We start from the raw sequence: 22276 nt of genomic DNA on the forward strand, positions 1-22276 counted from the left end.
GATTACTTTGTCTATGGCTTCTCCAGTGGTCATGTTGTTGTTTATTGTTGTGACATAGTAAGTCGTTATGTTATGGAAAGTGATTGCTCCCACATTTTTTCCCAGAAGTGTTTTAGCTTCTAGTTAGACCCTTTGGTTTTCCATCCAAATACAAAAACATCTTGTCCATATCTGAAAAAAAATCTTTTAAATATTTTGGTAAAATGTATCATGTTATGTGAAATATAATGTTATCTGAATGCTTTTTTGTAGATTCTATTTCTCAAGTAGGGGAAGTTTCTCTCTTTTCCTACCGTTCTGAGTTTTGATGAAATAGGAATGTGAATGAAAGTTTACATTTTAAAATGAATAGATTAGAGAAGCTGGAAGATAGTTTCAAGTAGGGAAATTATGATGTTTTGTGTCTAGATGTCCTACCAAAATCTCTAAAATAACATAGACAGAAATAAAATTATATTTCTCTTTAGCTGTGTTACTGCACAAAGAATTGTGCATCATTCCTAATCTTTTATATTTTTAAAAATCATCACATCAAGGCATCCTATTTTTTGCACTACTCTTGCTGCAGATAGATATAAATTGGAGTAATCTGAGGCACTATACAATTTTCCAAGGCTACCTTCTAACTGTCATCAGTGAATTTCTACACTGCAAAATCTTGGAAGATGGAGGAGGTCTTGTTCTAGTCCCTTGATTGTGAAGCTTTTAGAGCTTTTAGTAATAAACAGTTGGTGGCAGCATGTGTGCCATAAGTATGCCACCACTGTTCTAGTCTGTTCATCGGGGGATAACATTTTCCCATGACAATAGGCATTGTATTTAAAAGGCCACTGAAGCACAAAGGCTAGAAAGCACACTAGGTGGTTGTGTGTCCCAAGCACACTCACAGGTGGCAAGGTAGCTATGACAAATACTTATTTAGCATCTGACATGGGGCCTGCCACCTAATAGTCACTAAATGTTTGTTAGACAAGTGATTGATGTCTGTTTAACAGAATTTCTACTGAGATTTTTAAACTTAAGTATGATAAATTGTCTTTAACTCCAAACTCTAGCCTTTGGTCCAGTAGGATTTATGAAAAATGCCGTCTCCCTATCTGAGGATGAAGAATGGAAGAGAATTCGAACACAGCTGTCTTCAACCTTCACCAGTGGAAAACTCAAGGAAGTAAGAAAATAAGAGGATTTTAACAGGACACTTAAGAGTGAATCTGTGGACAGGTAGAAACTAAGATCTTAGTCTACTTCCAAGTTGTATTACTCGAGTTGGAGATTTGTAGGAATGATCTTTGGTCTTTATGTGTAGAAGGCCCATTATAAATGCAATTATTAAGTGACACATATTGCTTCATGATTGAGAATGTCTTGTCTTTCTGGGGCCTGAATCTATGGATTTAGCAGTAAATGTTGTGTCTTGTGCTTAGATGTTCCCCATCATTAAACAGTATGGAGACGTGTTGGTCAAAAACCTGAAATGCCAAGCAGAGAAAGGCAAGCCTGTTGACTTGAAAGAGTAAGTATCAGTGCACCTGCTTGACATCTGAGCTGCCCTGAGACCATGTAGCTGCCTGCCAGGAAGCTGAAATTCTCACTGCTGAGTTACTCCAGGGCCAGGTGTTAGATCCAGGTGTTACTGCAGGTTGTGGTGTTTGAGCTTCAGTGGGCCGTCCAAGAAGGGACAGATCCAAGAGAAGGCAGGGCGTTTGGGAGAGGAAGGATCTTCTTTCCTGAGTAAAGGAACCAAGATTATTTGACTACTTATTCATCATCTTGGCTTTTCTAAGCAATAAACTATGTACTTTAGAAGGAAGAAGCATGATCTTAAAAAGTTGTAAATGCAAATGTTGGGGAATAGTGGGAGAAGAGTTTACTTGGTACACGGTGAGAGTCAGTGGGTGGGGCAGGAGTTACCCTGTGGAACTTGGAACAACTTAAAACTCTTCATGGTGTTTTGAGATATAGTAAAATTTTAAATATTAAACCTTCACACCGTTTTTCCTTTGAGAGAGAGAGGGAGAGAGAGAGAGAGAGAGAGAGAGAGAGAGAGAGAGAGAGAGAGGGAAATGTGCAAGGCTATGGTAGGACAACCATATCATTGACTGTGTAAATGGGATATTTTGGAATATACAGATACCCTAGAGAATGTACTGGGAAAACTGAGGACAAAAGGTTGCTTAGCTCTGGGGTCTTCCAAATCTATTTTCTACAGAAGTGCAACAGTAGCAATAATTATTATCATTAGTGGTTTTTAAAGACAAGGTCTTGGTAAGTAGTCCCAGCTGAGCTTGTAATCACTGTGTAGTCCAAGCTGGCTTTATACACATGATCGTTCTGCCTCAGCCTCCCAAGTACTGAGATGACCAGCACGTGTCACCACAAGTTAAATATAGTTATTATTAATAAGGATATTTCTTTTTTTTACATTATACAAAACTGCTTTTGCCCTCAGGGCAACCTCTGACTCCTATGGGAGCAGCAGATCTATCCAGAGCTTGAACAGGGGATGTAGAGAAGGAGGGATGATGTTCCTAGCTGCTCAGAACAGCTGTTGTGTGATGTGAAGAGAAATCAGCTCAGGGCACACTCTGTGATGAGACAAGATCTAGATCAGTGTCACCTTTTGAGTCCCCTAGGAAGAGTCTTATTCCCCCCTTGTCCTGTTAAACATGGTGCTTACACCTCTAGTATCTTCTACACTCCACACATACTGCTATAGTGTGTCTGATTGTGGGGTTCTATCTCTGAGATGGAGCTCCACAAGTTCAGAGTCTAAGTCTCCTAGTGTCCCAATCACCCCAAAAACAAGAGCAGTTCTATCACTGGCCCCTTATAAATACCCACGAGTGAGCATGAGGGGAGCACAGAGTGTTCAGCTGGCCTAGCAGATAGTTCTGACAGTGTGTGGGTCTCTGCTTGTCTTGCTGGTGTATCATTTATCCCACTGCTTGAAGAATTTGCAGTAGAAGAGGTACAGACTTTCATGTTCTCTGTCTTTCTCCACTCAGAGTCTTTGGGGCCTACAGCATGGATGTGATCACTGCAACGTCATTTGGGGTGAATGTTGATTCCCTCAACAACCCAGAGGATCCCTTTGTGGAAAAAGCCAGGAAGCTCTTAAAATTTGATTTTTTTGATCCACTGCTTCTCTCAGTCGGTATGAAGACTATTATATTTCTTGCTCTCCCACTTCCTGTCTGTCTCTTTTTATTGTAGTAGTTTATTGAGATGTAACTCACATATCATACAATTCACTTGTTAAAAATGAACAATTCACAGAATTTTTAGTACACTCAATGAGATATACATCCATCAACATTGTCAATTGTAGAATATTTTCATCACCTGAGAAACACTGTGCCTTTTCACTTTCAACTCCCAGGCCCTTTGCCCTAAGCAGTCACTGATTTTCTTTGTTTCTGCAGATTTGGCTTTTCTAGGCATTTCCTATAAATGGAACCACAGAACATGAGGTCTTTTGTGACTGGATGTTTTCATTTAGCACTATATTTGCAAGATAAATATGTACTCAATACTTCATTTTTTGGACAAATAATATCTCATTGTATTTACATAATACATTTTGTTTATCCACTCATCATCAGTTGATGAATATTTGAGATATTTTTGTATTTTTGCTATTGTGAACATTGTTTTAGGAACAATTGCTTATAAGATTGTGTTTAAATGCCTGTTTTCAATGCTTCTTCTTGGTGTATGTTCAGGAGTGGCATTGCTGAGTTACAATGTAAATCTATTTATCTTATTTTTTTAATTAAATTCTTTTATTGGTACATTGTAGGTATACAACACAATTACATTTCTCATTGGGAATTGTACCTTTACGTAATGCATCTTGGTTCTTATTTTTTCCCCATTCCTAGCCCTCCCTTCATGCCCTCCACCCTTCCCTATTTACAAAGACTTTATTTCCATTTTTTCCATTTCTCATCATTTTTCCTTTCCCTTCTTTCCTTTCCCCTGCCCCTCCCACTACCCCTACCCCTTTGGACCTTTTCTTCCTATTTTGCATTATCGCTTATTCATTCTAATCATTGGTACATTTTAGGTATACAATATAATGACATTCATCATTGGAAATTTGCACCTTTACATAGTCTCTCTTGGTTCTTACTTTCCACCCTTGCCCAGCCCTCCCTTCAACCCCTCCAGTCCTCCCTATTTACAAAGATTTTGTTCCTAATTTTCCATTTTCTCATATTAATCCCATTCCCTTCTCTCCTTTCCCCTAGCCCTCCCACTTCCTTCCCCTTTGCCCCTTTTCTTCCTATTTCACATTACCTATTATACGTTTAGTCCTTATTTACACTTTCAGTTTCTCACACCAGAGAAACTATTTGGTATTTATTCATGTGTGTCCTATTTATTTCACTTAAGAGTATCACCTCAAGGTGCATCCACTTAGCTATAAATGTCTCTAATTTCTCATTTTTTATGGCTGAGTAGTACTCCATTTTATTAAAAAAAAACACCACATTTTCTTTATCCAGTCTCCAGTTGATGGGCATTTGGGCTGTTTCCAAGATTTAGCTATTACAAACTGTGCTGCTATGAACATGGGCAAACATATATGACTGTGGTATGATTCTTTTAATTCTTTGGGGAAGATCCCCAGCAGTGGAATAGTGGGGTCAAATGGGACTTTCAGTCCTAGTTCTTTGAGGTGTCTCCATACTGATTTCCACAGTGCTTGCACCAGTCTACACTCCCACCAGCAATGGAGCAGGGTTCCTCTTTCCCCACAGCCCCGCCAGCATTTGTTATTGGTTGATTTCATGATAGCAGCCATTCTTTCCGGAATGAAGTGGAATCTCAGCATTGTTTTCATTTGCATCTCTGGAATGACCAATGATGTGGAACATTTTTTCATGTATTTATTTGCTATTTCTACTTCTTTGTCTGAGAAATGTCTGTCCATTTCAGATGTCCATTTTTGGATTGGGTCTTTAAATTTGGGAGGTCTGATCTTTTTAAGTTCTTTATAGATTCCAGATAGTAGACCTTTGTCTGAGGAAGAGCAGGTGGAGATTTTTTCCCACATTGTGGGTTGTCTCTTCACACTGCTGGTGGTTTCTCTTGCTGTGCAGAAGCCTTTTAATAAGAAGAGATCCCACTTGTTGATTGTTTGTGCTAGTTCACGGGCAACGGAGTTTTTGTTCATAAAATCTTTTCCTACACCAATGTCTTCAAGAGTTCTACATAACCTCTGTTCCAGCCAATTCACTGATTCTATTTTAATTAGGTCTTTAATAAATTTTGATTTTACTTTAGTGCATGTCAAGAGATACAGGTCTAGTTTTAATCTTTGGCAAGTTGAAGCCCAATTTTTCCAGCACCATTTATTAAAGAGGCTATCTTTCCTCCAGTGAGGGTGTTTGGCTCCTTTATCAAAGATGAGGTGACTGAGTGTGTCTGGCTTTGTTTCTGCATCTTCTAATCTGTTCCACTGGTACTCAAGTCTATTTCTTTGCCAGTACCATGCTGTTTTTATCACAGTAGCTTTGTAATATAGTTACCAGTTGGGGATTGTGATACTCCCTGCCATGTCTCTGTTACCTACAATTGCTTTTGCTATTCTGGGTCTCTTTTTGTTCCAAATGAATTTTTGGATTGTTTTCTCAGGGTCTATGAAGTATGCTGCTGGGATCTCAATTGGAATTGCATTAAATCTATGTAGCAGTATTGGAAGTATGGCCATTTTCACTATATTAATCCTTCCTACCCAGGAGCAGGGGATGTCTGTCCATTTTCTGATATCATCTTCAATCTCTCTGTTCAGAGTGCCATAGTTTTCAGAGAAGAGGTCTTTGATTTCTTTCATTAGGTTGATTCCTAGGCCTTTCAGTTTTTTGGATGCTATTGTGAAAGGAATCATTTGCCCTATTTCTCTCTCAGTGAGTGTGTCATTGGTGTAGAGGAAAGCTATTGATTTTTGTGTGTTGACATTGTAACCAGCTACTTGACTGAATTTGGTTATTAAGTCTAGAAGACTTTTGGTGGAGTTCTTGGGGTCTTCTATATAGAGTATCATGTGATCTGCAAATAATGACAATTTGACTTCTTCATTACCTATCTTTGTTCCTTTTATTTCTTTCTCTTGTCTAATTGCCATGGCTAATGTTTCCAGAACTATATTGAACAAGAGTGGTGATAGTGGACATCCTTGTTCCTGATTTTAGTGTGAAGGATTTCAGTTTTTGACCATTTAGTATGATATTGGCTGTTGGTTTTTCATAGATGGCTTCTGTCAGTCTGAGGTAGAGACCATCTATTCCAATTTTTTGTAGGGTTTTATCATAAATGCATGTTGGATTTTGTCAAATGCTTTTTCTGCATCTGTGGAGATAATCATATGGTTTTTGTCCTTGGCTCTATTGATATAGTGTATTACATTGATTGATTTGTGTATATTGAACCATCTCTGCATCCCTGGGATGAATCCCACTTGATCAGGGTGTATGATCTTCTTGATGATCTTCTGCATTCTGTTTGCCAGTATCTTATTAAGGATTTTTGCATCTATGTTCATTAGTGAGATTGGCCTATAGTTCTCTTTTTCAATTGGGTCTTTCTGTGCTTTGGGGATCAAGGTGCTGCTTGCTTCCAGGAATGAATTTGGGAGTATTGCTTCCCTTTCAATTTCACTGAAGAGTTTAAACAGTAGTGGCAGCAATTCCTCTCTAAATGTCTTGTAGAATTCAGCAGTGAAGCCATCAGGGCCCGGCCTTTTCTTAGTTGATAAGGTTTTAATTACATTTTCAATTTCATTGGTTGATATTGTGTTGTTCAGAATTTTTAGGTCTTCTTCATTCAACTTTGGTAATTCATATGTATCTAGGAATCTGTCCATTTCTTCTGTGTTGTTGATCTTACTGGCGTATAGGTTCTGGAAGTAGGTATTGATGATCCTCTGGACTTCTGCTGGGTCTGTTGTAATTTCACCCTTTTCATTCCTAATTGCATGGATTTGGGCCTTTTCTTTCCTTTTTCTGACAAGGTGGGTCAAAGGTTTGTCAATTTTGTTGATTCTTTCGAAGAACCAACTCTTGGCTTCATTGATTTTTTTGTATCATTCTCTTAGTCTCCATTGCATTGATTTCTCCTCTGATTTTTATAATTTCCTCCCTTGTATGAGCTTTGGGGTTGTCCTGCTCTTCTTTTTCTAGAGGCTTGAGGTTCAGCATCAGGTTGTTTAATTGGGGTCGTTCTGTTTTCCTAATATGCGTATTTACTGCTATGAATTTCCCTTGTAAGACTGCTGTCATTGTGTCCCATAGATTCCAATATGTTGTATTGCCATCGTCATTTAATTGAAGGAACTGTCTGATTTCTTCTTTAATTTTCTCTGTGACCCATTGGTTATTCAGAAGTGTGTTGTTCAATTTCCATGTGTTTATGACATTTTTGAAGTTTCTTTTGCGGTGGATCTCCAATTTCATCGCACTTTTGTCTGATAATATACAGGGGATAACTTCAATTCCTTTGCACTTACTTAAACATGTTCTATGTGTCAGTATGTGGTCTATTTTTGAGAATGACCCATGTGCAGCTGAGAAGAATGTGTATTCTGATTTTGTGGGGTGGAAGTCTGTAAACATCTGTTAAGTTCATTTGTTCAAGAGTTTGATTGAGTTCTAGTATTTCATTACTTATTTTTAGTCTAGTTGATCTATCTATTTGTGACAGTGGGGTGTTGAGGTCCCCCACTACAATTGTATTAGTGCATATATGACTTTTCATGTCCGTTAGTATTTGTTTTATATAGTTGGGTGCACTAGTGTTTGGTGCATAGATATTTATGATTGTCATCTCTTCCTCTTGGATTCTTCCCTTTACAAAGATGTAGTGTCCTTCTTTATCTCTCTTAATCAGTGTTGGTTTGAAATCTACTTGATCTGCAAAGAGGATAGCTACTCCTTCTTTGTTTCCGGTTCCTGTTGCGTGGAGTATTGTTTTCCACCCTTTAACTTTCAGTCTATGAGTTTCCTTTTGAATTAAGTGTGTTTCTTATATGCAGCATATTGTTGGATTTTGCTTCTTGACCCATTCTGCCAGTCTATTTCTTTTGATTGGTGAATTGAGACCATTAACATTAATGGTTATAACTGAAACGCATTGACTTGTCATTGCCATGACTTTTTCTTTTTGTTTGGTTCTCCCCCTTTACATTTAATTTCTTGTCATGCCAGATGGGTTCATTCTGCTTTGCTTCCTGGGGTTGTGATCCTCAATATCTGTTCCTAGGATATTGTGTAAAATTCTTTGGAGTGCTGGTTTGGTATTCACGAGGTTCCTAAGGTGCTCTTTGTCATGAAAGTATCTTATTTCTCCATCCATTTTGAAAGATAGTTTTGCAGGGTACCTCAGTCTGGGTTGGAGGCTGTTTTCTTTTAGGGCTTGGAATATGTCAGTCCAAGCTCTTCTTGCCTTGATGGTTTGTGTTGAGAAGTCTGCTGTGATTCTGATGGGCTTTCCTTTGTATGTGATTTGTTTCTTTTCTCTGACTGCTTGGAGAACTTTGTTCTTCTGTTGAGTTTCTAGAATCTTAACAATTATATGCCTATGTGTAGATGTTTTTTGATCAAGGCTATTTGGAGTCCTATATGCCTCACTTATCTGTATGTCAAGCTCTTTTCCCCTGCTTGGGAAATTTTCTGCCATTATTTCTGTGAAGAGATTTTTTATGTCATCTCCACTCTCTCCTGTTTCTTCCTTGAGCCCAATCAGTCTTATGTTATTCTTCTTTGCATCATCTAGCAGCTGCTGGATTGATTTCTCATGTTCCCTTATAATTTTGAAGCAATTTTTCTTTTCCTGGTCACTAATTGCAATCTTATTTTCTATATCTGAAATTCTGCCCTCACATTGGCTCATTCTGCTGTGTAGAATTTCAATGGAGTTTTTCATGTCCTGGAAATGTATTTGCATCTGTTTTATGGATTCCATTTGTTTCTTATGTTGGGATTCCATCATGTTCCTGAGTTCCTCTCTAGATTTATTAATCATGTCTTGCACTAGGGGCACAATTTCTCCTGTTATCTGAGAAATTATTTCTGATTTCCTTTTTTCCAGATCCCCTTTTGTTGCCAGTTCAGTGGGTCCAGGTGGTTGAGTATCAGAGTGTTCCATGTCATTTCCCTTTGGGGTTGCTGTAGGTGATCTGGAAGTCTGTTTTTGAGACTTATTTAAGTGTTTTCTCATTTCAACTGGGGTGCGGGCTGTTGGCACGTGCATGGATTATCTCCTCTGAGCTGGGAGAGGTGAGACAGCAGCCCGGAGGAGTGGTAGGGATGGTGACCCAAAAGCCCTTTCCTGTGGGCTGGGAGCAGCGGGAGGGATGGTGGCCGGGAAGCCCCTTCCTCTGGACCAGGAGCAGTGGGATGGTGGCTCAGAAGCCCCTCCCTCTGGGCTGGAAGCGGTGCGAGGGATGGTGGCCTGGAATCCCCTTCCTCTGGGCCAGGAGCAGCAGGACAGAAGGTGGCCCAAAAGCCCTTTCCTCTGGGCTGGGAGCAGCGGGAGGGATGGTGACTGGGAGGCCCCTTCCTCTGGACCAGGAGCAGTGGGACGGTCGCTCAGAAGCCCCTACCTCTGGGCCGGGGGAGCAGCGGGACTCAGTACCTTGGTCTGGTGGTCTGGTGAACTCTGCGTCTTTGTAGTGTGGAACCAGGTGGCTGCCTGTCTGCAGCGGGGTGATTCGGTGTCTTCCGCGCAACTCAGCACCTCGGTAGGGTGTGCACAGACCTGGCTGTCTGCAATGGGCTGATTCGCCGTGTTCCGTGCCACTTGGGACCTCGGTAGGCGTTCTGGTCTGCAGCGGGGTGATTTGGCGCGTTCTGCAAGACTGGGGACTTGGGTAGGGCGTGGGCAGACCTGCCTGTCTGCTGCGGTGTGATTTGGCATCTTCGTGCAGCTGGGGACCTCGGTAGGATGTGCACAGACCTGCCTGTCTGCAGCAGGCTGATTCGGCATCTTCCCCACGACCACTATTTATCTTATTAAGGAAGTTATGAGATGTCTTCAACTTTTCCCAATCCCATCCAACATTTGATTTTCCCATGATTCTAATTATAGCCATCCTCATTGATCTGAAATGGTATAGCACTGTGGTTTTGATTTTCTTTTCCTGATGCAAATCCTATGCAGTATCTTCTTAAGATAAACATGTGGTCCAGTACTTTGATCACATACAGCTGAAATATTTGTGCTTGTTATGTTGTAAGATTTGTTTATACTTTTTGGGTATAAGTCCCTTACCAGAGGCATGACTTGCAACTTTTTTCACCTATTTTGTAGGGGTCTTTTTACTTTCCTGGTAGTGTCTATTGAAGTTACAATTTTCAATCCTGATGATGTACAATGCATGTAGTTTTCATTTTTACTTATGCCTTTACTTATGCCTATCTGCAGCTATACTGTGTATCTGAGATCATAAAAATTTGTTCCCTTTGCTTTCTTCTAAGACTTGTATAATTGTAGCCCTTATATTTATATTTTTGATACATTTTGAGTTAGGATATTTATTCAGTTGTCCTTTTTTATTCTTTTACATGTGACCATCCAGTTCTCCCAGTGTCATTTTTTGAGAAGGCTATTTTTACCCCCTCAGTGGTCATGGCGTGTGTGTCAGAATTCAATGGACCATGGACATACACACTTTTAGAAAATTATTTTATTCATACATGTTTGTAGTCCATACTGTTTACATTTCTTGTGTGGAGTTGGTATGCACACATGACACAGCTCAATGTTTTCCTCTCCTTTCCATCCCACCCTTCTCCCTCCCACTACCTCTTGATTCCCTTACCACCTGAGAAACATCTAGCTCCCGACCTCCTACTTTTTTCTTTTATTCTTTACTTTTACTCTGGGTTTCACACATAAGAGAAGCCACGTGATGTTTAAGTTGATGTGCCTGGTTTATTTAATTTAACACAGTGCTCTCAAAATGTGTCCATGTTTCCTACGAATGACTCAAGTTTTCTTTCTTTATGGCAGAGTAGTACTCCACAGTATGTAAATACCATGTATTGTTTATCCATTCATCTGTTGATGAACATAAAGGCTGCTTTTAAGATCTAGTTATTATGAATTTTGCTGCTATAAATATGGATATGCATGTATCATTGTAACATGATGTCTTTATCTCTTTCAGAAAATACTTAGAATTCTAAATGTCAATAGTAATTTCCCTTCTTTTATTTTGAGTACTAGTAACTTAAGTCATCTCTTTTTCTTGGTGAGTCTGCATAGAGATTTGCCAAGTTTGATGGTATTTTCCATGAACCAGGTTCTTGTTTTATGGATTTCTGTGTTTTTATATTTTATTAGTTTCTCGTTTGTCTTTACTACTTTCATCCTTCTGCTTGTTTTAGGTTTAGTTTTCTCTTTCTATTTTTAGTGACTTATGGGGTAAAGTTTGATTATTCATTTGAGATTTTAAAAATTTATAGCTGTGAAGTTTCCTCTGCTGCTTTCACACACTCTCAGATATTTGGTATGTTGTGCCTTCATTTTTACCCCTCTCAACAAAACTCTTAATTGCTCTTTAAATTCTTCTTTGACCCATTGTTTTTTTCTGAATGTACCCATTAATTAGCATGAATTCAGGAGTTTTTGATTTTGTGTCCTTGATTTCTGGCTTTATACCATGGTGAATTAGTTTTACCCTGGCTGCTCTTTCTGGGCCACCATGATTAATGAAAGCAGCAGACTATGGTCTGGTTTACCCAAAGAGACTGTACTCCAATAGATAAAAGGGTGGAAAGTTAAGGAATTTAATTCTTCTCCTTTGGTCACTCCAAAGTGAAGAAAGGGCAACTGCACCACTGTGTCGGTGGCCTTCTATGTGACACAGCCCTGCTCAGTCCTTGCTGACATCCTGGAGCCTGTGTCAGAGAGGAAATGGCTCCTGGTTGAGACTGATGAATTGTACTGTTTTGATTGTTTCAGGAAAGTATAATTGAAAGAAGTAAATTTTGCATTTTCATTAAAGATTGTATTTTCTTTTCTGTGTAGTACTCTTTCCATTCCTCACTCCAGTATATGAGATGTTACGTATCTTTATTTTTCCATGGGATTCATTGAAATTTTTCACAAAATTTGTAAAACAGATGAAAGAAAATCGCCTGGCACCTAACCAGAAGGTAAAATGTGGTGGTGATGGTGGTGGTGACATGAAGATGTTAACATTTTCATAATATTCCAAGCTGTATACATATGTGTTAGTTACTTTTCTCATTGCTGAGACAAAATACTTGATACCCAAAGTTAGAGGAAGAAGGGTTATTTGACTTAGAGTTCATAGAGGTTTCATTCAGTCCATGGTTGGTGGGCTCCAAGGCAGGGAGGCACAGGGAGAACAGTTCATGGTGGTGGAAGACACCAAAAGCAAGAAGGGACCTTAGCAGAGTGTTTTTGCCCCTTTTATTTTAATCAGACCTCTTAGGGTGGGTATTACTCCTGCCCTTAACCCTAATACTTTTGGGCCTAACCCCACCAAGAAGCAACCACTCTATATTCAGCCACCTTTGAAAAAACACGAGGCTTTGGTGGAACTTCTAAACACAAGCCATAACATTCTGTCCCACAAAGCCTCATGCATGTCCCATTATGCAAAAAATCCAAACCATTTACCTTCTGTAAGAGTTGCAAAAGTCCTAACTGTTTCAGCATTTCTGAAAATTCCATGTCCAAAGTCTCTTCTGAGAGTTAAGGCAAACTCTTAGCTGCAAGCCTCTGTACAATTGAAAAGAAAACGAAACACTTCCAACATTCTATGACACAAGATAGACATTTCCATTCCAAAAGTTACAAACAGGGGGATAGCAAGGAATGGGAACAAAGCAAGTCCAAAATCCATCAGGGCAAACATTAAATCCCACAATTCCACTTCCAGTATCCCTGACAATCTGTGGCAAGTTGTAAGCTTCTAAGGTCTTGGGTGGCTCCACCCCTATGGCACTTCAGATGGTTGCAGCTTGCACAGCTTCTCTCTTAGGCTGGCTCTGCTCCCTCCTTGCAGTTTTCCTCAGACAATCCACACTCCTGGAGTTTCCAAACTTCTGGGATCTCCACTACCCCTTTGGCTTAACACTCATATCTTCTCATACTGCCCTCTCAGGGGCACACTTCCTGGACTCTTAGACCTTCTTCTGAAATCTGGGTGGACGCCTTTCTGAACCCACACCTCTTGAATTCTGCATACAACTAAAAACAGCTCCATGTGGATGACGTCAAGGTCAGCTGATAGCTAGAGCAGTAGTAGCCAGCCTTCTCTCTCTCTTGACTGTAGGAATCAAGTGCTTGGATTGCTGAGCACTCTGAATACAATTCTGAGGAACAAGGGCCTACTCCCACTGTGAATCAACCACTCTAGATTTAGCCGTCTCTAAAAAAGCATGAGGCTGTGGGTGGGGGACATACAAACACAAGCCATAAAAACCTATTATCTGTACATGTCTCTGTTTAATAGAAAATCTAGTTTTAGAGCAGGAGAGTTTTTACATTTTCTGGGAAATAAGATGTTGGAAGTGGGGAAGTAGGAATGAGAATGAGTCAGAGAGAAAGTCTGACATTGGAAAATAGGAGTAAAATTTAGTGTGTCATGGCAGAAGTATTGTTAAGATAGTAACTTTACCACTTTCCTTCCCTCAAAAAGTGTTAAAGTATAAAAATTGATGTTTAAAAATTAAAATTACTGGTGGTCTAAATTCCTCCATCTTACATCGATAAGGAATTATTTCAATTTGAAGCATCTTATGTGATACATTGTCCAGTGGAAGCCCCTATCAGGGAACCTGGTGGAATTTGGTTTGTGTTAAATTTGAATTTCTCTCTTGGCCTGGAATGTGCAGGGGTGTATTCTAGGAAAAGATATTTAATGCTAGGTAACCCAGCTTTGTTTCAAGTGGCCTAATGGCCAGCATAAGGATGTCAGCAGGACAAGGAGACAGGATGGGTACTCTAGATGTTACTGAGGATTTTGTAGTGTTCTGGGAGTGTAGAATATTTGAAGATGATCACAGAGCTCATAATGAGCTCTAGAAATGGCAGTCAATTAATCTATAGACCATTGCTTTAAGAATTAAGGGAGGAGGGGCCGGGGATTTAGCTCAGCTGTTCTGCAACATGCCTCACAAGCACAAGGTCCTCAGTTTGATCTCCGGTACAAAAAAAAAAAAAAAAAAAATTAAGAGAGGAAGACAGAAAGTATTGGAGTCCAGGAACTTTTCCTGAACAATCAGGTGTGATAGGGAAAGAAGTAAGTAACTGGCCAGGAGTCTGTGTCCAGAAACCAGGAAAAGTGAGAATCTGGGAGGGCAAAGGCCGAAAGGTGATGGGCTGATAGCTGATTTTTGCTCAAGGAAACATACTAATCTCCAAGGTGTGCAGATGGACAGTGTCTCTCACTCCTTACTCAGCAAGGGGCTATATTGAGAAGGGAAGTGAAGTTCTGCACTCCCGAGTTACTTGAGACCTCACGACTGACCTTCTGTCCTTGAAATTTCTCTTTCTTCCAGCACCGAGTGGATTTTCTTCAGCTGATGATGAACTCCCAGAATTCTAAAGACACCGAGTCCCACAAAGGTAAGCAAGGATGCTCTATGGTGTACTGATGGCAAAGCTTAGAGGGAGGAGGTTGTTCTGGAAGAGTGAGTGCAAGAGGATTTCCAGGTGGAGGAGCATTTCTGCCCAATTTCAGAAGGATACAAACTCAGATATTATATCTGGTAGCTGGAGCCACTATCTGGAGGCACACAGGCTTAAGTATGTTCAAAGCTTGAAGGGTAACCATAACTAAGCATTTCAAGGCTGGGAGTTGTTAGGATCACCTACATCATAACCAATAGTGATGATTTTCAGCCCCATCCAATACTTGCGGAGTCAGAAACTCTGCCTGGAAATTTCCATCTAGATATCCAATCAGAGACATAGTTCCTGAATAGCAATGTTGTTCACTGGGAGTACTTTGTAAAAGTATGTGTATTAGGTTAATGGACTATAAAGACCTATTTTCCCTTTCACAATGAATAAGCTTTGGGGGAAACAGTTTTGACAGTGTAAATACATTTTTCTTCTTCATTTGTTCAACCATTATTTTTATCACCCATGGATTTAAAAATAAAATTTAAGAGCTTTATTGAGATATAATTCCCATACATATAATTCATCCAACTTATGAAAATTTATGAAATTACATAGCTGTGGAGGTGGTGCAGATAGGATAAAGAGGGGGAGATGGCTAAGAGAACTATAGATATCAGTGAAACTGAATTAATACAATTTCACAGTTTTCTGGTTCTGTGAGATCGACAACATAGTGAAAACCAGTCCCAGCATGACTCTGAATTGCTTTTCCATATTTCTTTCTAGGTATGTGGGAGCTTTATTTGTAGTGTTCTGATCTAAACAGTGTTGTTCTACGTTGATCCACTTAACCTGAAATACGTTTCCTTTTCTTTTAGCTCTGTCTGATGTGGAGATCTTGGCACAATCAATTATCTTTATTTCTGCTGGCTATGACACCACTAGTAACACTCTTTCTTTCATTATGCATATGTTGGCTACTCACCCTGATGTACAGAAGAAACTGCAGCTGGAGATTGATACTACTTTGCCCAATAAGGTGAGTGTACAGTATGTGGAAGGAGAGGGAAGAAATCAGTACTTAAGAGGAAACCCTCCTCATCACTTGCAATAAGAATTTTTCCACACAGAGTCAGTGTTGATTCATTCACCAGCACTATTTACAAGTACGAAGGATCCAAAGTTAGAAACAAAGGGTGAAACATAGAAAATGAATACTATTTGCAGGAAACTGAGAACTTTGTAATACAGTGCTGGTCCTGCCATATCCATTGTCTATTACCACAGTAATACTAACATCTCCGTGTCATTTACAAGTGAGCTTTCATTGTTCAAGTGTCTGGATAGAGATCTCTGATCCTGTTGCGGGATGTTCATGGCTTAGTTGTTGGCTGAACAAGATTGGCCTTAGCTGGGCTAGGCAGGATGACTTAGCTCTGTCTACACATCTACAAAGTCCAGTTACATAGTGAGACATAAGGAGGCCAAGGTATGCTCTAGATTTCTGGCACTGAGACAAACTCTTAACATCTATATTGTATCCTGTCCATTGTCATAGCAGGTGATAACCACATGGTATACACACTATCTTCAGACTTTTCCAAATGGGGAGGCTGTGTAGTGTGAGCATAACTAGCTTCTGGGGTAGGTATGGCTGTTTTGGCAATGAGGTAGGCACAGAGCATCTTCTTCAGTGCTCACAGTGAAGCCCTGAAGCACCAACCAAGGGATGGGTAAAGTAACCAAGAACGGGGCTGAGTATGGGTTCCTAGCTTGCTTCAAACTTTCACTAGAATTAAAATTGTCTGCCCTGGAAGCATCCAATCAAAACTTCTTTTGTCAAAATGGAATCAAAAGAAACTAGTTTCTCTCTCCAAGTATTTATAGAGTATTTATTTAATATTGGATTTCTGTCCAAATCTTATGTATGCACTGAAAGGAATTAATAGCAGGTGTTGCGAATTAAAAAGCTTGACATAAACTGGATATGGTCATGCACACTTTTAAGTCTACTTTCTTGGGAGGCTCTTGCTACAGGATTGTGCGTTCAAGCCCAGCCTGGGCATGAGGGAATGAGATGGGAATGAGGAATTTTGTTTCTCTTCATGTTCCATTATGTGTGGCTTCTCTATTGAAAGGCAACATTGTCTTTGGCATATTTTCTAAAGTGTAATTGTCATAATCTATTAATCAGATTTCCTCATATGAAAAAGAAAATCACTACATAGTAAGTAGGGATTTCAGGTCCTGGGTAGGGATTGTCTGAAATGTATCCTACATTCATAACTACAGTCCACATTTCAATGGCCTCCCAGAAGTTTCATGAATATGATTTTTTTTAAAGTTCCTGACTAAGGCACAGGAAAGGATGAAAGATTACTTGAAGGTAAATATCCAGTTCAAATTCCCAAGGGCCGAGAGAGCCTGCCCTTAATGAAGACCACTCATCATGAGAGAGTTTCATAAAGACAACCCCAAACTGAAGCTTCTGTGGCTTCTTATTGATAGAACCAGGAAACAAGGATAGAGGACAAAGAATGATGTTAGTGATTGAATTCATAGGGGAAAAAGGAAGGACAGGAGAAGAACATGGTAAGGTCAAGGTGGTCCATTACATGACTGACCTTAGGGCCAATCTAAGCAATAAATCAGAGTATGGGGAGGATGAGGACCAGAGCATTCACTCTTTAAGCCAATGAGTTTGGATCCTACTTGGACTTGTGGCCCTGTAGGCTATCTTTTAATCTTTAACCTTGCATTCCAGGAGGTTTTGGGTGTGTAGCTTCAAAAGTTCCTTATCTCTGCATATTCATCTCATACATATCTTTGGCCAATGTCCCACAGATACTTATGAAAGTGCTCTGTAACTATTGTGTCCTCTACCAGTATGAACGAACGTTTGGAGCTCCTAACAATTCAATAGTATTACACAGACTGCATTAAACATTAATTTCAAACCTCCAATTACCAAGATCTGATTCTTCCTTTCCAGGCATTTCCTACATATGATGTCATGATGGAGATGGAATATTTGGATATGGTGGTGCATGAAACTCTCAGGTTATATCCAATTGCTAACAGAATTGAGAGGATGTGTAAAAAAGATGTTGAAATCAATGGAATGTTCATTCCCAAAGGGACAGTGGTGATGGTACCAACTTTTGCTCTTCAAAAAGACTCAAAGTACTGGCCAGAACCTGATGAGTTCCACCCTGAAAGGTAAAGGGACCTGCAGAAAGGAACCCAACCTGAACCTTGTTGGCCTAGGCATTCTATGAATACCTCATAATGGAGATAACAGACATGTGATTGTGCAATCATTTGCTTACATGTTATTTTGCTTTTAGAAATTTAAAAAAATCACAATAATAATTATTGAAACTATGATATCCTTATGGCAGAAAAACTAAACATATGCTTAACCTACAGTCCCCAAACTGTAAGATAAAGCCTATTAATAAAGTTATGTAGGACTGGTTGTGAAATTTGGGGACAGAGTGCTTACCTGACATGTTTGAGGCCCTGGATTCAATTTTTTAAATAGTAGATATATGTCTTTATGGTTATATTTCTGTGCATTTAGAAATTTTAAAAACTAGTATGATATCACATTATAGTTGTACTTTGAATGGTTACTTGGGTAACTTACAGTGAATGGGAAACTATTCATTATTTCATCATATATAATGATACACACACACACACAAATGTGTGTGTGTGTGTGTGTGTATTTTGGTTACCAACCCTTGGTGATTGCATGCATCATCCATAATTTGCTTAGCCACTATGTTATTTCAGGGTTTTAGCATGCTTACTCCTTTCAGGTTTTCCCTTTAGTTCCCATAATTTACCACCAGCTTTAGGAGACGTTTCCATGTCCTTTCATTTGGTAATTTGTTCCCATTTCCTTCAGTGTGGATATAAAAACACAGGCTGAGAGCCTAAACAGTTTTACTGCTTCATGATTCAACACCCTACAGAGATGATAAGACAGAGGAGGGCACAGGCCTTTTTGGTCTTTTCTCTGATTGTCCTCCTTGACCAACTCTCTCATATACTCTGTGGTTTTTGACTCTTCCAAAATCAAGTCATTTGCTCTTCTGATATCTGAGAAATTCTTCCTTGGAGATGTCTTTTATCAGCTTTCTTTTAAAATGTTTTATGTGTACATGCTTGCAGTGCGTAATGATTACATTCATCATAGGAAGCTGCTACATGTACGTAATATAATTCTTTTTTCATCTCCTTTCCCTCTCCTCCCTCCTTTGTCTCCTTCCCTTTTGCAACAGATCTATCTCTGTGCTTCCTATAATTTATCTTTTATTTTGTTCTTTAATTTACCTATATCTTGAGTTTCTTATATAAGAAAAAACCATGCCATATAATATTAAAACTTGTGTTTCTGATATATTCATTTAACATGATGGTCTCAAGTAGGTTCTTCTGGGAATTCAATCCAAGGTCACTGTTTTAGTTAATTTCTCATTGCTGGGACAAAATACATGACACCCACAAGTTAGAGGAAGAAAGGTTTATCGTACCTCACAGTTTGTAGATGTTTCAGTACATACTCAGCTAGTTCCAAGGCAGGGGAGCATGGTAGAGAGGCATGGCAGTGCAGAAACAGTTCATGGCATGGCAGGCAGAAAGCAGATTAGCATCAAGGAGAAGGATTGGACGCATATATACATCCTGCTAGGCCATACCTACAGTGAGCCACCTCTGCCTACCAGGATTCCCCTCCCAATATCACAATATCACATCCATCAGTGGGCTGATTTATTATCACTCACCCATGATCAAATCACCTCCCCAAAGACCCACCTATGAATGCATGAGACTTTGAGGGGACATCAAGATATAAGACATAACAGTCATGTTTTGGGCAGTTTGCACCCTGGAATTACTTGATGTTTTCTTGTTATTGTATTGGTGAGAAAAATAGAGAATGAAGTTTTCAGGGCAAGAGTCCAGCCATCTAGACTTCTATCATAGTTTCTGATGGCAGGGACCTTGTCATCTTGACCTTGGTGACCCCAGGGGTAGTATTGAATTTATACAGAGTATTTGTTATAAGAGCCAATCAGAATTGACTGATTTCTCCAGAACCCAGAACCCAGGGGGCTTCTGGGTTCCCTCAGAGCTCCTCCACACTTGCACCTCTCGTACCTTCAGCACTTTTCTTTGGTTCATAGTAAGTACTCAGCATGTGTCAGGGCATGAGCCAGGAAGATAGAAATCCACATACTGGAAAATCTCTTTTTTGAGAATATTTGACCCAATACTATCTATGTCCCATGCATACAGAATATTTTCAGTGTGCCTTGTGTGCTTATCAGCTGCCAAAACAATCATTCCCCTATGCCAGCTGCATCATCTATACATCATGACAACATTTCCCTGACTCCCAAGCTATTTTATAGCATATCACTTGTAAATATTGAAAAATTTTCTCCAAAGCCTAAGAACTGTTTTAACAATATATAATTTGATTTTTTTTTTTGGTACTGGGGATTGAACTCGGGACCTTATGCTTGTGAGGCAGGTGGTGGAACCACTGAGCTAAATCCCCGGCCCAACAATATATAACTTGAATTGGGCATGATGGCACATGCATGTAATCCCAGCATTCTGGAAGGTTGAGGCTGGAAGATTGTAAGTTTGAACCCAACCTGAATAACTTAGACATTTAATGAGAAAGCTTTGGGCTTAAGCCTCGTATTCCACTATTAAATTGTGTGTGTGTGTGTGTGTGTGTGTGTGTAATATAACTTTTGACACCATTATCACTTTTTTCATTGTTTATTGGTACCTTTTAGGTATACGTTATGATCACATTCATTATTGGGTTTTTTTTTTTACCTGTTCGTGCTATATCTTGGTTCTTGTTTATACCCATTCCTCTTCCCTCCCTTCAACTCTTCCAAACCTTCCTATTTACATAAGCTTTGTTTCCATTTTTCTTCTTTTCTGCATTTTTCTTTCCCTTCTTTCTCCCCCCCCCAGTTCCCCATCACCTTTGAACATTTTTTCCTATTTCACAATATCTATTATACATTTTAGTCCTCATTTACACTTTCAGTTCTCACACCACAGAAACTGGTATTTACACATGTGTGTCCTATTTATTTCACTTAAGAGTATCCCCTCAAGGTGCATCCATTGAACTATAAATGTCTCTAGTTTGTCTTTATGACTACTACTCCATTTTATAAAAAAACTACGTCTTCTTTATCCAATTACCAGTTGATGAATATATGGGCTGATTCTAAGATTTAGTTATTACAAACTATGCTACTATAAGCATGAAGGCACATATATTGCTGTGGTATGATTGTTTTAATTCTTTCAGGAACATACCCAGAAGGGAATTAGCTGGGTCAAATGAGACTTTTAATCTTAGCTTTTTGAGGAATCTCCACACTGATATCCACAGTAGTTGCACCACTCTGTACTCCCACCAAGAGTGGAGAAGGGTTCCTTTTTCCCCAGAGGCACTCCAGCATTTGCTATTGGTTGATTTCTTGACAGCAGCCATTTTTTCTGGAGTGAGATGGAATTGGAGTGTTGTTTGCATTTGCATCTCTCAAATAACCAGTGATATTGAACACTTTTCTATGTTTCTTTGCTGTTTCTACTTCTTCATTGGAGAAATGTCTATTCATTTCAGATGCCCATTTTTGGATTGGGTTTTTAAATTTTGGAGGATCTGATTTTTTAAGTCTTTATATATTCTAATTTTAGTATATGTGCTGCAGAAGCAAGCACAAGTCTTTATATATTCTAGAAAATAGTGCTTTGTCTGGGGAAGAGCTGGCAAAATTTTTTTCCCCATATTGTAGGTTGTATCTTCAGTCTGTTGGTGGTTTCCTTTGCTGTGCAGAAGCTTATTAATAAGATGGCATCCCAGCTGTTGATTCTTTGTTCTAGTTTCCATGTGACTGAGGTTTTGTTCATGAAATTTTTAAATACACCAATGTCTTCAAGAGTTTTACCTAATCTTTCTTCCATCCAGTTTAGTGTTTCTGTTTTAATATTTAGATCTTTAATCCATTTTGATTTTAGTTTAGTGCATGGTGAGAGATATATGTCTAGTTTTAATCTTTGGCAAGTTGAAACCCAATGTTTCCAGCACCATTTATTAAAGAGGCTATCTTTCCTCCAGTGAGTGTGTTTGGCTCCTTTGTCAAAGATGAGGTGGCTGAGTGTGTTTGGCATTGTTTTTGCATCTTCTAATCTGTTCCACTGGTCCTCAGGTCTGTTTCCTTGCCAGTACCATTCTGTTTTTATCACAGTAGCTTTGTAGTATAGTTTCAAGTTGGGGGTTGTGATATCCCCTGCCATGTCTCTGTTACCTAGAATTGCTTTTGCTATTGTGGGTCTCTTCTTGTTCCAAATGAATTTTTGGATTGTTTCCTCAAGGTCCATGAAGTATGCTGCTGGAATTTCAATTGAGATTGAATTGAATCTATATAGCAGTTTTGGAAGTATGGCCATTTTCACTAGGTTGATTCTTCTTGCCCAGGAGCAGTGGATGTCTTTCATTTTCTGATATCCTCTTCAATCTCTTTTTTCAGAGGGCTATAGTTTTTAGTGTAGACATCTTTGATTTCTTTTGTTAGGTTGATTCCTAGGTATTTCAAGTTTTTGGATGCTATTGTGAAAGGAATTG

The 22276-nt window shown here is 39.3% G+C and overlaps 1 protein-coding gene across 1 annotated transcript in view; it reads left to right on the forward strand.

The window, feature by feature from the left end:
• The first annotated feature begins 1060 nt into the window (after nucleotides 1-1060).
• The window catches only part of LOC147822569 (cytochrome P450 3A14-like), a 35929-nt gene continuing 14713 nt past the window's right edge, over nucleotides 1061-22276 (forward strand). Inside the window, exons 1-7 of the mRNA XM_087196538.1 lie at nucleotides 1061-1168; nucleotides 1425-1513; nucleotides 3006-3154; nucleotides 12034-12161; nucleotides 14538-14604; nucleotides 15483-15643; nucleotides 17597-17823. Of these exons, the coding sequence (XP_087052664.1) occupies nucleotides 1076-1168; nucleotides 1425-1513; nucleotides 3006-3154; nucleotides 12034-12161; nucleotides 14538-14604; nucleotides 15483-15643; nucleotides 17597-17823 (914 nt within the window). The 5' untranslated portion in view covers nucleotides 1061-1075. The remainder of the gene's footprint in view (nucleotides 1169-1424; nucleotides 1514-3005; nucleotides 3155-12033; nucleotides 12162-14537; nucleotides 14605-15482; nucleotides 15644-17596; nucleotides 17824-22276) is intronic.

This window comes from Heterocephalus glaber, unplaced genomic scaffold (genome assembly GCF_053883595.1).
Source record: "Heterocephalus glaber isolate CG9 unplaced genomic scaffold, H.glaber_assembly_v1.0 deba00001611, whole genome shotgun sequence".
Classification (NCBI taxonomy): Eukaryota; Metazoa; Chordata; class Mammalia; order Rodentia; family Bathyergidae; genus Heterocephalus; species Heterocephalus glaber.